The 16044-nt window shown below is 48.3% G+C and overlaps 1 protein-coding gene across 6 annotated transcripts in view; it reads right to left on the bottom strand.

Annotated features, from left to right (window-relative positions):
- Positions 1–11551, bottom strand: part of MAN2A2 (mannosidase alpha class 2A member 2) — a 56765-nt gene extending 45214 nt beyond the window's left edge. For 2 of the 6 annotated variants that reach the window (XM_029575797.1, XM_029575802.1), the window contains exons 1-4: positions 4178–5553; positions 2164–2318; positions 1400–1657; positions 257–401 (exon numbers count right to left, since the gene is read on the bottom strand). In XM_029575797.1, the coding sequence (XP_029431657.1) occupies positions 257–401; positions 1400–1657; positions 2164–2318; positions 4178–4187 (568 nt within the window). In that variant the 5' untranslated portion in view covers positions 4188–5553. Of the gene's footprint in view, positions 1–256; positions 402–1399; positions 1658–2163; positions 2319–3333; positions 4155–4177; positions 5554–11025 lie in introns of those variants that run through there. The other 4 variants (XM_029575801.1, XM_029575798.1, XM_029575800.1 and 1 more) reach the window with 4 other exon arrangements.
- Between the last annotated feature and the right edge of the window lie 4493 nt (positions 11552–16044).

Here is a 16044-nt window from a genome sequence, read left to right as displayed (position 1 = left end):
TTATAAGGCTACTTTCTGCCCTCCCTCTTGGAGTAAGGTCACCGGTAACAGCTGCAAACATTCGCTGTCTGTCCCTTCCATGCTCTGGCAGCGTATGACGGAAGCAGAAGGTAGGGGATGGGGGTTGTAAAACAGATAGCAAGGAAGCAAGTGTTATTCTCCTGTATCCTTCTAACAGGGTGCTACCCCTCCATTTTATATGTGAGAAGAGAAGGGACAGGATAATTCGGATGAATGAAACCAAGTTTTCACTCACCAGGGTCATTGTGTGAATGCGGCACCACAAACACCTGCAGAGGATCACTGTCCCACTCGTGAGGGTCGTAGGTAATATCAAAGCCTTGTTTCCAAACCCCTCCATCAAGGTTATCAAAGGGCAGCAGTGAATACACGTCCAGCATCTGCAAAGGGAAAAACAAAAACCAGCAAGCATGAAAAATACAACACGTGCAACGTAAGGCCTTCATTTCCTCCAGCTCTGAAGTTTAACGGGCTCTACACCTGCTTAACTGTGTCAGGAAATCTCAGCGCCATCAGCGCAGAGGGAATACGAGATGAAAAAGTCCCATAAGAGCGGATGGAGGGAAAAGAGAAGGAAAGAACAAGCAGAAGCGAGCAGTAGTGAGGCAGAGCAGGTGAGCAAAGAGCAAGGCAGCTACATAAGTGCCATGCTGGGTCAGACCACGGTCACAAGTACCCGGCAGATCCCAAAACGGAGGATCTAGTTCTTGTTACTTCCTCCCAGGGATGACGACGGCTCTGAGGTTTCCTTGCCTGATCCGGTGCACTCTGACTTTGGTAGTCATCTCTTTCTTACGTATTTATTTGATTTATATTCTGCTTTTTCAGGCCCTCCAAAGCAGATGTTACAGTAACATTTCAACCCGAGCAATCAAAAGACTGCCAGGCTGAAGTGCCTTTCCAAGGCTGTTTCAGCCTTCAGAGAGAAAAAGTGGTTCTCTCTGTAATTTTAAAGTCTCATTCTGGCTTCTGCTGGGACAGATCATAAGATAAAAAGAGTAAACAAGGCCCTGTCCAGGAGGGAAGAGACAGCTCCAGGTGTGCACTCTCTCACAGATTACAGAGAAGGGGGTTTAAAATTATTATATCACGCTGCATCTCCAGAGAAGAATCTGAACACAGCTGGCGCACTGGTCGGCTACACTGAAAAGCAGCTCTAACAACATGAGAAATGCACAGACACCTTACTGAGCTTCAAAACACCACCTCAATAAAGAAAACAGATTGTGACGCATGATCAAGTGTAAGAGAACTGCTGTAGCCCAAGCAGTTCGTAGAAGAGATGACTCTGCAGCTCCTCACCAGAGCCTCGGAACGAGGACTCCTATTGATTATAGCAGATCCGAAAGAGCTCAAACCCGGAAGATTCACTTTTTACCTGCAGGTCGCTCTTCTGTCCTTTCCCCCCTAGAGCAAACTGGCAATCTTGTGGCGAGATGGAGAAGAAGCTGGGTCTGGGATCAGGAGGCACAACCCAGGAGCCATTGTGGTTGTGATATGGGAACAGCATTGGCTGCCCCTCGGTGTTGGCCGTCAGCTCCAGCACAGAGTCCTTGATATGGCTGATGATCTCGTGATTCTCCTCCAGAAGCTGCTCCAGCTGCTCAATCCGGTTCTGTAGTACGGAAATCTGGCTCTGGGGAAAAATCAAAGCAGATCCTTAAGTGGCGTTCAGGACTCTACTGCTGGGGAATAAGGAGAGAACCTGATGCAGTAGCTGGGGAGGTACTGAATGTCCGGGGACACAGCAGCAGGAAGTAAGGGAGGTCTAAAAGGCCTAGATTATAGAGAAATCAAAAAGAGATCCCTGGGAGGGAAGATCTTTACAGCCAAATGGTAACGCTGGGAAATCTGTATTTATTCAAATTTCTTAAATCGCTCACACACAAGCCCTGAGCAATTTGCAGAATAAACATACATAATAAAACATTAAATAAAACAAAACATAACTCAACAGACAAAATATAAGCGAAATTATTTCGAGGCTCCAAACCCAGAGGGCCATATCCCATAGTGACAGCCTTTTGTCTCCTTTAAGGGCCAGATATACTAAACATTTTTCCATAGGCTCACAATAAGCAAAACCCTTTAGTACATCCGACTAAGCTACTCATTATATACACTGCCCCGAGGCTTTCTTACCCTGGGAAAGTTGCCTCCACTTTGGCGCCGGGTGGGATCGTGCTGTACTCTGTCCAACATCAGATACAGGGAGAAGACGGCCACACAAAAGATGGCCGCTCCGCACACGGTCACCTGCTTCTTCAGTTTCATCCCTGGGAATCGCACCAACCGACCTGAAATAGCAGAAGCAAAAAATAGATCTCGCCTGTGCCCCAGGAAAGAGCCTCTGGTGCACTAACTGCTGAGCTGCCGCAGACTGCATGGCTCCCTTTCTCCCAGCAGGCAACACAAATGCCCAACTTTCTGGGACCACTGGGGTCACCTACAGGGATCGGGCATGGAGCAGAACTGCAGGAAAAAAACAAAGAGGAGGACTGCAACCGTGGCATATGGAGGCAGTGTTCCTCCCCCTAGCACTCCCAGCCCTTTTAAGTTATACACAATGAGTGCTTTGTAGCCATTCTTCAACCTGGTTTCTGTCTGCTACATTTTTTATCAGGATGAGATCACCGTCTCCAGGGAAGCTTGCTCCATCTTCTCTGGGCCAGCGAGGAAGCCCGAGACGAGAAAGAGGCGCCAAAGCTCAGACTCTCCCCTCTAGTAAGGCAACATTTGGAGCAGAGCAGCAAGGCTATGGCAGGGACTCCAGAGCGCTGAAGGCAGGCCGAGACCATGCGAGCCTTGCCCTGTTGCAAGGGCGGATTTGTAGTTCTTTTCTTAGGGAAATCTGAGTTGCAAGTTCATACGCAGGCACACTAGGACGAAACCAAGACTGACGCACGCGCCTACCTTTTATTACTCGGGAGTTAACTGGTAACCCCCAGAGGTAACAAGACTTAGGCACTGAAACACAGATTAAAGCCAGACACACGCAAGAACACTCCTCAGCCTCTCGGAGACATGAATTCCTCCCAGCAAGCCCCAAATGACTGCAGGAAAGTCACTTTCTGCTTCGGATGCAACAGGTAGCTGGGCAGCTTAACAGGTGCACACACTGGGAGCGGGGCAGTGTTTTCCAGGAACCTCAGACTTTTCCCCACAGTGGGGGACGCTGTGGCAGCGCCCTCCGTGACATGACAATCAGACTTTAGCACTGAGCCGGTGCATCCAGGAGAGATCCGCCTGCCGCCTGTGTGCCAGCACAAAGCAGGAGCAGGACTATACGCCGTGCATGCCAGAGTTACTCACGTTTTCTTCCACAGAGAACTTTCTAAGGCACGAATCCTGCCTGTACACTTTACTTTCTGTCCTTTTGCTGGTAGAATGCAATTTTCTTTGTCGCTAACGCCTATAAAGTGCCATTGAGGACATCTACCTTGGCCCACTCTAACTCCTCCTAAAACCAGGATACCAAACAAGCAAAAGCCCAGGGCATATTTATCACAGGCTGAAAACCGAACGCGGCACAGCAAACAGGCCCGTGAGAAACTGGCGTGTTCTAGTTAGCACAATCCCATGTTAATACCAGCTGGGACAAGAAAGATATTTTTAGTCCTAGGATCTTCGCTCAGTCGCAGAAGGGGCTGGGCTGGGAGAGCGAATGTGGAGTGAAGAGATGTAAATTACGTGATGTGCTTCAAACCCTGCAGGGCAAAAGAAAGAGTCACCATACCCCCCCCCTGTGTAATCTGCTTTCTGAAAACGTGTGGGCCTGTAGGCGAGTTAAGTGTCACAGAAGCGCTCCGACATGTGTCAGATGGGCCTGCTTTGCTAGCTAGTACAGAAAAAAAAAAGTACTCCGAGTCCCTGCAAAAGGCAAAATTAGGAATTAAAAAAAAGTCCCCTTCCAGCTCCTAAAGATTCTTCCAGACTAGTGCGGAGCAGTTCTCCAGAATAGTCCCACCCAGCCATATTCGCAATTGTCAATTAATAAAGTTATTAACAGTAACCTGCATTACAGGAAAGCTGCCTTACCAGGACTCATCTATCTAGTGCGGAGCAGTTCTCCAGAATAGTCCCACCCAGCCATATTCGCAATTGTCAATTAATAAAGTTATTAACAGTAACCTGCATTACAGGAAAGCTGCCTTACCAGGACTCATCTATCTCAGCGGAGAAGGATGGGGTGGGCAGGCGTGGGCCGATCCAGATCATCACAGAGCTGCTGGAATCCGAGCCTCCGTCTGCCGGACGCTCTGCACTCGAGGACCTGCTAATTTTAGTTCCCCCCGCTAAAGATATTCGCCAGTAAAATATAACACCATCTATCCCCAGGGCCAGAAGGCATCATTCACAAGAAGTTCTGTCCAAATTCTTGCTTTCTCCATTAAACTCACCCCCATCCCACTATGCTCTGGCTTGTACCAAACCCGTGACCAACAACGGAGGAAAAACACTCAGCCTGGCTGATAAATTGTCTTCCTGCTTCACCAGTCCAGAAGGCTTGGGTTCCTCCCTCTTCTGGCAGAGCTATTATTTGTATTCTGTAATCACCACTGCGGCTTCTGCTAGGTGTGAAACCAATTAAGCCACTATGACAAAGCTTATACTGAAACCTTCCTGCCAGCCAGAAATTTTAAAACATTTCAACTTTAAAACTTTGCACTGAAATTTTTTTTTTTTTGGTAAAGAAGCATTCTCTTGAGCTTTTCTACGAACAAACTCTCTCTAATGCTTTTATTTTAAAATCTATTTATTTATGAGAAGGTTTCTGGACGAAAGAAAATTGTCAGGTAAGTTTAGTTTTTTTTCTTCCTCGCCTCTCTGCCACAGCAGAACAGGGGAGGCTCAAGGGGCGAGGGATGAAATGTTGCTCCTGTCTCCTCCTCTCCCCCCAATGGTGCGACAAAGGTGAAATCACATTGAGGACCCGAGGGAGAGGGGGGTTTCCCCCTGGGGAGCGGCACTTTTGGTGATTTGCAATCCTGAAGGGCGGGAGGTCAGGGATCAGGGTTCCTAGTAGGGTGGCCATACAGAGTCGGTGGTAATATTTCCAGGAAGCTGGCGACCCTATCACCTGCCTTAGGGATGTGGGAGTCTGGTGAACGGTGGGCGTCAGGGCCTGGCACACTGTTTTAGGGCCGGTGCAAAGGCACAAGACATGCTAGGCAGACCTTACAACCTTTTGTCTCCCTTTCCCTTCCCCACTTCAAAATATCTTATTAACCGCTTCCTCAACCTTAAATGGGAGCTACCTATATTTTCATGCACTGCAAAAAAAGACACTTGGATCTCATATGGTGATAGGCCGATCATGAAGTGCACTGGATGTGGACTTGGCCCTTAGAAAGCTGTGAATAAACTGACCTACAATTACAGTACAGTAAACCTTCCACACCATAACTGCCAGCCCTCAAAACCCTACCCATGAAAAAGTCACACTGCAAATATTACACCAGGTCCTAAACACCAATACACCACCTATTAGGAAAACAGTACAAACCACAGAAACTACATGCTAGCAGAATACCTGACCTTAGTCACACATGCAGAAGGCAGACAGCCTCTCACCAAATACAGAATAAATAAAATATAAATAAAAACGTGCAGCCAAAAACTGAACTGGAAATCGCAAGAAGTCAGACTCTGCATGCAGTGCAATCATCAAACACAATCAAGAAATATAAAACAACAACCATAGCAATAAAAAAATGTCAAATTAGCTGATGAATAGAACATCCAATAATTAAAACCACAAATAAAAATGTTTAAAAAATTAGCAATAAATTCTTTCAAAACTGCAAACACATCACATCCAAAAATGAAAACTAATAAAGATAAAAACAATCCCCCAATCTCCATTCCATACCTAGGAACTTTAGAGTTTGAGTCACCCTGAGATTGTCATAGACACAAACTTTAACCTTGCTCTCTCCCTCACACACACACACACGCTCTCTCACACACAAACACACACACAGACATTCTCAAACACACACACACAGCTTTTTCTATATAGATAACTCAGAAAACTATATACAAAACTCAGAATATCTCCCTCTAGTTCTACTGTCCACAACCAGAAGTCACTGAATGAAATGCTACAGCAGCACTAGGTGGGAAAGGATAGGGAAATTCTGGGTAGATGGGGATCTGTGAGGAGAATAATAAAGGATGCCAGGTGAGTGATAAAGGAACTCGAAAAGGTGCGTGTGTATGTGTGTTACCGTGTAAGCTTAGCTACTCTGGGCGTGCATTTTATAGCTGCTCCAGAGGCATGCTTGTGTGTTACAGGAGCTCTGGAGGAGCAGGGGGTATTGCAGTTGCTCCAGAGGTCTGTGTTACAGGAACGTCACAGTTGCCCTGGGTGTTAGTGTATGTGTAAGTACACAGGTACTTTGGGTGTGGTGTGTGTAATGGAATTACTTAGACTGAGTCTGACCACTCTGGCTGAGGATGTATTTAGAAGTTAGGCCTTAATGGATTCAGAGTTCTCACACAAACATACATCACATGATTGTAATTACTGTAAGGATAAGTGGTAAACACCAGGTCAGAATCAAGAGAGACAACCTGGACTGTGTTTTGGGAGCTCTACATGCATTTCTCATAAGTTTCAGATACATAGATAGAAAGGATATAACTAGCAGAGGGATAGATGAGTTCTGAACTGAAAAGTGGAGAAAGCAGTTAGATTGATTGCTTGGTTTTGGATTTCAACAGCAATCAGGAACGTAAGCTCTGTATCTTTGCGTGCGTGTATATATATATATATAATTACTAGGGCTCATCCCTGTCAACATTTGAGCACGCTGTACTGCACGCAAGTGCAGTACTGCACGCAGGCAGGAGAAACAAATGCTGCGCAGTATACACCTGAGACTGCTCGAAGGAAGGTGTAATTGCAAGCTTTGGTAATTTCAGACAGGGATTGAGTCAGTGATGTGGTCAGCAGAAACCACAGGCTCCAGAGGGACACCAGATAAAGGCAAACAAAATAAACTCCTGGGAGGGGGCGGGGGGGGCGCTTCACGACCTTCCCAATCACGGATGCTATTGGCAGGGACAGCAGGCAGAGAAGGTGAAGGCAAATAAAGTATGTGAAACTTTAGCCAACAGCTGCTCCCCTCATCAAGGATGTGGAGGGCAGAAGGGGAGAGGAGGAGGAGGGGACTGAAGGGGAAGGAGAGTGAAAGGGAAGGAAAAGGGATAGGGTTGGGGGAATGAAAAGAGGGCTGAGGCAGTGGGAGATTAAAAGGGGAGAGAATGGGGCGGAGGGAGTGGGTGAAAGAGTGTGAAGGTGCACACATACACACGTGTTCACCCCCACCCCATCCCAGACACACATGTACCCCCTCCCCACGCAGACGCACAAACATCCTCAACCCACACGCCCTACAAACCCACCCCACAAAGACACCTTTACCCCATGCCACCCCTCTCCACAAACACACATGCATACCCCCACCACACACACACATACGAGTTCCCCCATCATACGCACTCCCCCCCCCACACATGCACACACCCGCACCCCCAACTCCCCCACACAGACCGCCCATTCCTCCACCCTCGCACTCCCCACTTGCCCAGCCATTCCCCGAGATGCACCCACCTTTAGTTATTCCCCTGCACAAACCGGTTGTTTACACTAACCCTATAACACATACACACAACCCACCCCCTATGTTCCTGGGGGGGTGGAGGGCAAAATTGTGAGGGGGAGAGTGCTCACACACTCTCACTCCTCTCACTTCCCCCCCCCAGACACAGACCCCCAATTCATCCCTAATACCACTCACACCAGCTCTATAACAAACACTCACATCCTCTTACTACGCCCCCCCCCACATACACACACGGGGGGGGGGGGGGAGGAGGCAGTCTGTAGAGATTGCGAGGAGGAATGGGTATATCCACCAACACACACACCCCCTCACTCTCACCATTCCACAATTCACACATATGAGAAGCAAAATGGGGAGTGCAGTGGGAGAGGGAGCAAGTGAACGAACATGCACCCAACAGGTGGGCGGGAAACACACTCTCCTCTCACCTCCCAATATCACTTCCACTTCCCCAACCTCAACACATACACACCATTCCCAGACAGGTGGAGAGCATGGAGAGTGCCCACACACCACTCACACTCCAACACCTACATCACCATTTATATGCACCCTCTGCATGCCTTCTGACCTGCACCCTGCCCGCCCCCCCACACACAGATACCTACCCCCATATCTCCAGTCCCAAGAGAGCCAGTACGCACACCGATAATGTACACAAGCAGGGGATAGTCCTAACACTCACTTTCTGACATCTGTCATGCAATTATCACTCTCTCTTGTTTGAGAGCTCCCTTAACATCCCCACAGTCAAAGGAGGGGTGGGGTGAAGAAATCTATAGCTCTCTCCCTGCCTACCCAGCTTGCATTTTCCACCCAGGCACAAACATGGAATCTTGAGCAGAGAGCACACTAGTAGGATTGGCGAGCAAAGCAAGCAGGAGCACAGCCCCTAGTGTATATACAGATGGATATCTACAATTAACTCTTCTGTATTATCTGATTTTATTTATTCTCTGTTCTATCCTCTTACTAGGCAAACCTATAATAAAGGCCTGGAACCGTGATGTACTGAATCACAGTTATGCTGAATGTGGGTGTGTAAGCTCACAGTTGGGATGGATGTGGGTATATAAGCTCACAGTTGCTCAGAATGTGGGAGTGTAAGTTCACCGATGCTCACTATGTGGGCATGAAAGCTCACGGATGCTCAGGATGTGGGAGTGAAAGCGCACAGATGTGCTGGATGTGGGTGTGTAAGCTCACAGATGCTCAGGATGTGGGTGTGTAAGCTCAGAGTATGCTGGATGTGGGAGTGAAAGCTCACAGATGCTCAGGATGTGGGAGTGAAAGCTCACAGATATGCTGGATGTGGGTGTATAAGCTCACAGTGTGCTGGATGTGGGAGTGTAACTCACAGATGCTCAGGATGTGGGAGTGTACGCTCAGTGTGCTGGATGTGGGAGTGAAAGCTCACAGTGTGCTGGATGTGGGTGTGTAAGCTCACCGATGCTCAGGATGTGGGAGTGTAAGCTCACAGATGCTCAGGACGTGGGAGTGAAAGCTCACAGTGTGCTGGATGTGGGAGGGTAAGCTCACAGATGCTCAGGATGTGAGTGTGTAAGCTCACAGTGTGCTGGATGTGGGAGTGTAAGCTCACAGTATGCTGGATGTGGGAGTGTAAGCTCACAGATGCTCAGGATGTGGGTGTGTAAGATCACCGATGCTCAGATGTGAGTGTGAAAGCTCACAGTGTGCTGGATGTGGGTGTGTAAGCTCACAGATGCTCAGGATGTGGGAGTGAAAGCTCACAGATGCTCAGGACGTGGGAGTGTAAGCTCACAGTGTGCTGGATGTGGGTGTGTAAGCTCACAGATGCTCAGGATGTGGGAGTGTAAGCTCACAGATGCTCAGGACGTGGGAGTGTAAGCTCACAGTGTGCTGGATGTGGGAGGGTAAGCTTACAGATGCTCAGGATGTGAGTGTGTAAGCTCACAGTGTGCTGGATGTGGGAGTGTAAGCTCACAGATGCTCAGGATGTGGGTGTGTAAGATCACCGATGCTCAGATGTGAGTGTGTAAGCTCACAGTGTGCTGGATGTGGGTGTGTAAGCTCACCGATGCTCAGATGTGAGTGTGTAAGCTCACAGTGTGCTGGATGTGGGAGTGTAAGCTCACAGATGCTCAGGACGTGGGAGTGTAAGCTCACAGTGTGCTGGATGTGGGAGTGAAAGCTCACAGATGCTCAGGATGTGAGTGTGTAAGCTCACAGTGTGCTGGATGTGGGTGTGTAAGCTCACCGATGCTCAGATGTGAGTGTGTAAGCTCACAGTGTGCTGGATGTGGAAGTGTAAGCTCACAGATGCTCAGGATGTGGGTGTGTAAGCTCACAGTGTGCTGGATGTGGGTGTGTAAGCTCACAGATGCTCAGGATGTGGGAGTGAAAGCTCACGGTTGTGCTGGGTGTTGGTGTGGATGTGAAAGCTCACAGTGTGCTGGATGTGGGAGGGTAAGCTCACAGATGCTCAGGATGTGAGTGTGTAAGCTCACAGTGTGCTGGATGTGGGAGTGTAAGCTCACAGATGCTCAGGATGTGGGTGTGTAAGCTCACAGTGTGCTGGATGTGGGTGTGTAAGCTCACCGATGCTCAGATGTGAGTGTGTAAGCTCACAGTGTGCTGGATGTGGGAGTGTAAGCTCACAGATGCTCAGGACGTGGGAGTGTAAGCTCACAGTGTGCTGGATGTGGGAGTGAAAGCTCACAGATGCTCAGGATGTGAGTGTGTAAGCTCACAGTGTGCTGGATGTGGGTGTGTAAGCTCACCGATGCTCAGATGTGAGTGTGTAAGCTCACAGTGTGCTGGATGTGGAAGTGTAAGCTCACAGATGCTCAGGATGTGGGTGTGTAAGCTCACAGTGTGCTGGATGTGGGTGTGTAAGCTCACAGATGCTCAGGATGTGGGAGTGAAAGCTCACGGTTGTGCTGGGTGTTGGTGTGGATGTGAAAGCTCACAGTGTGCTGGATGTGGGAGGGTAAGCTCACAGATGCTCAGGATGTGAGTGTGTAAGCTCACAGTGTGCTGGATGTGGGAGTGTAAGCTCACAGATGCTCAGGATGTGGGTGTGTAAGCTCACAGATGCTCAGGATGTGAGTGTGTAAGCTCATAGTGTGCTGGATGTGGGAGTGTAAGCTCACCGATGCTCAGATGTGAGTAAGCTCACAGTGTGCTGGACGTGGGAGTGTAAGCTCACAGATGCTCAGGATGTGGGAATGTAAGCTCACAGTGTGCTGGATGTGGGTGTGTAAGCTCACAGATGCTCAGATATGGGAGTGTAAGCTCACAGATGCTCAGGATGTGGGAGTGTAAGCTCACAGTGTGCTGGATGTGGGTGTGTAAGCTCACAGATGCTCAGGATGTGGGAGTGAAAGCTCACGGTTGTGCTGGGCGTTGGTGTGGATGTGAAAGCTCACAGCTCCTCCTTTGCCCTGGATCCTGACAGGAGATGCGCCCTCACTCGGTCTCAGTCGGCGCCGGGCGCAGCTTTACCCCTGCAATGTGTCTCCGTGCGCCGCTCCGCCGTGCCCGGGCCTCTCCCCTCACATGGCCGGCAGCGGAGAGGGCCTGCCTCGGGTCCGGCTCGCGCCTCATAAAACCCCCGAGACTGCCGGCCCACGGGCTCGCCGGCCGCCGGAGCGCCCTCCCTTCCTCCCGAAAGGAGGAGGCAGCGAGAGGCCGCGCTGCGCGAGCTCCCCCTCACAGGCCGCGATCCTCCGGGCCCGCCGGGACTCAGAGCATCGTCGCCCCGGCTATGCCCGGCCGGAAGACATGGCCGTCCTGAATCTGCATGAATGCCGCCGCCGCCGCGAGCGTTCACGTTAGGCAGGGACAGGCTGACATGGCCCGGCCCAGCACCTCGCCTTGTCCCCGGTTACCCCCCTCCCATCCACGCTCGTCACGCTTCCGGCTCCAGCCTTCCCGGTGACGGCGCAGGCAGGGCTCCGCCATTCAGCGCCCGGGCCTGGCGCAGGGGGGCGGACTAAAGGGCATCGGGAAGACGGGAGGAGCTGCTGCTGCTGCTGCTTCAGCTCCCTACCTCGGCAGGGCCGGTGCTGGCGGTTTTTGCCCCCCCCCCCCAGCTCATTCAGTGCCTGTCCCGGGCACAGCTCCCATTTTGCCAAACCTAACCCCCCACCCCGAGCCCATGGCGAGGGAAGGGGATGAGGTACCTTAGGCAAATCTTACAGCCCTGCCCACTCGCACCACCCACACACACACTCTCTCTCTCCCACCCCCTTTACAGCCACACCTTTATAACAAATTTTACTTGAAAAAGAACATTAAAAAATACAGTCCTCTGAGGCAAAAATATCACAACATGCATATTACATTTACATACTGTGGTGCCAACCAGACAAGTCTGGAAAAATGACACTTGGAACTCTATGGAATTAGACTTTTTGTAATGCGTGCTTGGCCCTCAGAAAGCCATGAATAAGCAGAATTACCATTACACTATAGTAAACCTCCTATACCAAGACAACCCTAACATTCTTATCTATGAAAAGGCAACACTGCACATATTACACCAGGCCCTAGAACACCAATACAACTGTTAATAGGAAACCAGGCTGCTATAGATCCCTACACAGAAATTACATGCCAGCAAAATACCTCACCTCGGTCACAGAACACAGAGAGACCCTGACCAAATACAGAATAAAGAGATCAGAAAGTATCAACAAAAACGTGCTGAGAAGAACCGAACTGGAACTTACAACAAGCCAACCTCTGTATGCAGAGCAACAATGGAAAAATAGAAATATTACCATTCTTCATAAAACAAATAATAAAATCAAGAAAAATAAATCATTCATAATAGTAAAATCATATTCAGAAAAGGAATATTTCAAACTAGTTAATGAATAGAATATCAAACATTTCCCAAACACCAATAAAATATTTCAAAACATCTGAGGAATAAAAAAATCCAATAATTAAAAAATGTTCTATTCTTCCCAAAAAGTAAATATTTAAAATTAATAAGAATTAAAAAAATCTCCTACTCTCCATAGTTGGGATCTGATTTCTAGACACTCTGAGATTGTCATGGTTTCGGGGAGGTAGGGCTGCACAAATTTTATCTTCTCCCTCACACACCTGCACAATAACACATTCATTCTCACACACTCTCTCTTGCTAACATACACAGGCTCCCCCACCCTCACGGATACATTATGTATGTGTGCATGCCTGTAAGAGCCTATAAATGACTCATAGGCTCTCACGGGCACACAAACATATACAAACACACAAGCACTCAGACACATCACAGGCTCTCACACAGACATACACATACACACACATATAAGCTCACGCATGGTCTCCTGTTGTCTTTGGGCTGTGGTGGGATGAGCTCCACCTCAGTCCACCGATCTTCTTGCTTGGAGGGAGGAGCGGAAGCTGGGCGTGTGCACACACACATAAACAGAAGACATAGAAACCTAAAACTGACAGCAGAAAAAGGACTAAATGATCCACCCAGTCTGCCCAGCAAGCTTATGCTTATGCCAGTATCTGTTGCACTGTGCAGGTTGCCCTGGTGTTTATTAGTTTCCCAGACCATAAAAGTCAGGGTCCTCCTTGGATGCTGTTTGAATCAAATTTCCTTTAACCCTTGCCGTAGAAGCAGAGTTGAAGTTGCATCAAAATTATCAGGCTTATTGATTAAGGGTAGTAAAAGCCACATCAGCAACTTACCCTCTTGTTTATTTGTTCCCCAAAACGTAAAAGTCAGGACCCTTGTTGGTTGCTGTCTGAATCCAATTCCCCTTTTCTCGCTGCCGTTGAAGGAGAGAGCAATGATGGAGTTGCATTAACAGTATCAAGGCTTATTCGTTAAGGGTAGCAACTGCCGCACCAGCAAGTTACCCCCATGCACTTTTTATTTTCATCCTCTAGCCTTTAGGGATCCACAGTGTTTATCCCATGCCCCTTTGAATTCTTTCTCTGTTTTCAATTTCACCACCTCTTCTGAAAGGGCATTCTAGGCATTCACTACCCTCTCCCATGAAGAAATATTTCCTGACATTGGTTGTGAGTCGTCCTCCCTGGAGATTCATTTTATGGCCCCTAGTTCTATTGATTTCTTTCCAATGGAGAAGGTTTGTTGATTGTGCATCATTAAATCTTTTCAGGTATCTGAAGGTCTGTATCATATCTCCCCTGCACCTCCTCTCCTCCAGGGTATACATATTCAGATCCTTCAGCCTCTCCTCATAAGTCTTCCAATGCTGACCTCTCACCATTTTCGTTGCGTTTCTTTGGACCACCTCCATCCTGTCTTTATTCTTTTTGAGATACGGGCACCAGTACTGAACACAGTCCTGCAGGTGAGGTCTCACCAAGGGGATTATCACCTCCTTTTTCTTACTGGTTATTCCTCTCTCTATGCAGCCCAGTATTCTTCTGGCTTTAGCTATCGCCTTGTCACATTGCTTCGCCACCTTTAGATCATCAGACATTATCACCCCAAGGTCCCTCTCCCAGTCCGTGTGCATTAGTCTTTCATCGCCTTTCACATACGGCTCTTTTGGATTGCCACACCCCCGATGGACTCTGCACTTTTTGGCATTGAATCCAAGCTGCCAAATCCTCGACCACTCTTCAAGCTTTCTTAAATCATTTATCATTTTTTCTACTCCTTCAGGCCTGTCCTCTCTGTTGCAGGTCTTATATCATTCACAAATAGATAAACTTTACCTTCTAGCCCTTCCACAATGTCGCTCACAAAGATAGGGAACAGAACCGGTTCCAAACCCGATCCCTGTGGCACTCCACTTAACACCGTTCTTTTTTCAGAGTAGGTTCCATTTACCATTACCCGCTGGCTCCTTTTAGTGAACCAGTTTGCAATCCACCTTACTACCTTGGTACCCACTCCCAGGCTTCACATTTTGTTCACGAGTCTCCTATGTGGGACTGGATCAAAAGCTTTACTAAAATCCAAGTAAATCACATCAAGCGTTCTTCCCTGATCCAATTCTCTAGTCACTCAATCAAACAATTCAATCAGATTGAAGACCAGTAGGGATGTGAATCGGGCTTCGGACGATATTTTTGAAATCATCAGAAAGCGGGGGCTCCCCCAAAACGATAGGAAAACCCCACGATATTGAGTGTGGGGGTTCTCTTATCGTTTTGGGGGAGGGAGGGAAAAACGGCACACAAAAATAACCCCTAAACCCACCCCAACCCTTTAAAACTAATCATAATGGGAGAGCACCAACCAGGTGCAGCAGGAAAGGATCCTGTAGCAAGGACCTGCTCTCTAGGTGATGCATTGTCCTTTCGCACTGAGGATATCTCCCCAAGGCCTACTGCCCAGGAGGGAAGGGTTAGGTCAGCCGTCATAGTTGGTGATTCGATTATTAGGAATGTAGATAGCTGGGTGGCGGGTGGGCATGAGGATCGCCTGGTAACATGCCTACCTGGTGCGAAGGTGGCGGACCTCACGCATCACCTAATTAGGATTTTAGACAGTGCTGGGGAGGAGCCAGCTGTCGTGGTACACGTGGGCACCAACGACATAGGAAAATGTGGGAGGGAGGTTCTGGAAGCCAAATTTAGGCTCTTAGGTAGAAAGATTAAATCCAGAACCTCCAGGGTAGCATTCTCTGAAATGCTCCCTGTTCCACGCGCAGGTCACCAGAGGCAGGCAGAGCTCCGGAGTCTCAATGCGTGGATGAGACGATGGTGCAAGGAAGAGGGATTCAGTTTTGTTAGGAACTGGGGAACCTTTTGGGGAAGGGGGAGTCTCTTCCGAAGGGATGGGCTCCACCTTAACCAGGGTGGAACCAGACTGCTGGCGCTAACCTTTAAAAAGGAGATAGAGCAGCTTTTAAACTAGAACAAAGGCTTGGAGAGAGGTATCTTTAAAGGATACTAATGATGCATTAGAATTAGGGCATCCCGACAGTGAGGTTCCAATAATTAGAAAAGTAGTCCAAGTGCCTGTAACTAAAAACTCACCTGAGCTAAAAAATTCTAACTTATCCCTATCAATTAAAAAGCAGAATAAAAATACAAACAAAAAACAAACTTTGAAATGTCTGTATGCTAATGCCAGAAGTCTAAGAAGTAAGATGGGAGAATTAGAATGTATAGCAGTAAATGATGACATAGACTTAATTGGCATCTCAGAGACATGGTGGAAAGAGGATAACCAATGGGACAGTGCTATACCGGGGTACAAATTATATCGCAATGACAGAGAGGAGCACTCGGGAGGAGGTGTGGCGCTTTATGTCCGGGATGGCATAGAGTCCAACAGGATAAACATCCTGCATGAGACTAAATACAAAATTGAATCTTTATGGGTAGAAATCCCTTGTGTGTCAGGGAAGACTACAGTGATAGGGGTATACTACCGTCCACCTGGTCAAGATGGTGAGAT

Source organism: Rhinatrema bivittatum, chromosome 13 (genome assembly GCF_901001135.1).
Source record: "Rhinatrema bivittatum chromosome 13, aRhiBiv1.1, whole genome shotgun sequence".
Classification (NCBI taxonomy): domain Eukaryota; kingdom Metazoa; phylum Chordata; class Amphibia; order Gymnophiona; family Rhinatrematidae; genus Rhinatrema; species Rhinatrema bivittatum.
Note: the sequence above shows the minus strand (reverse complement) of the source record. Positions and strands in the feature narration are given on the sequence as shown.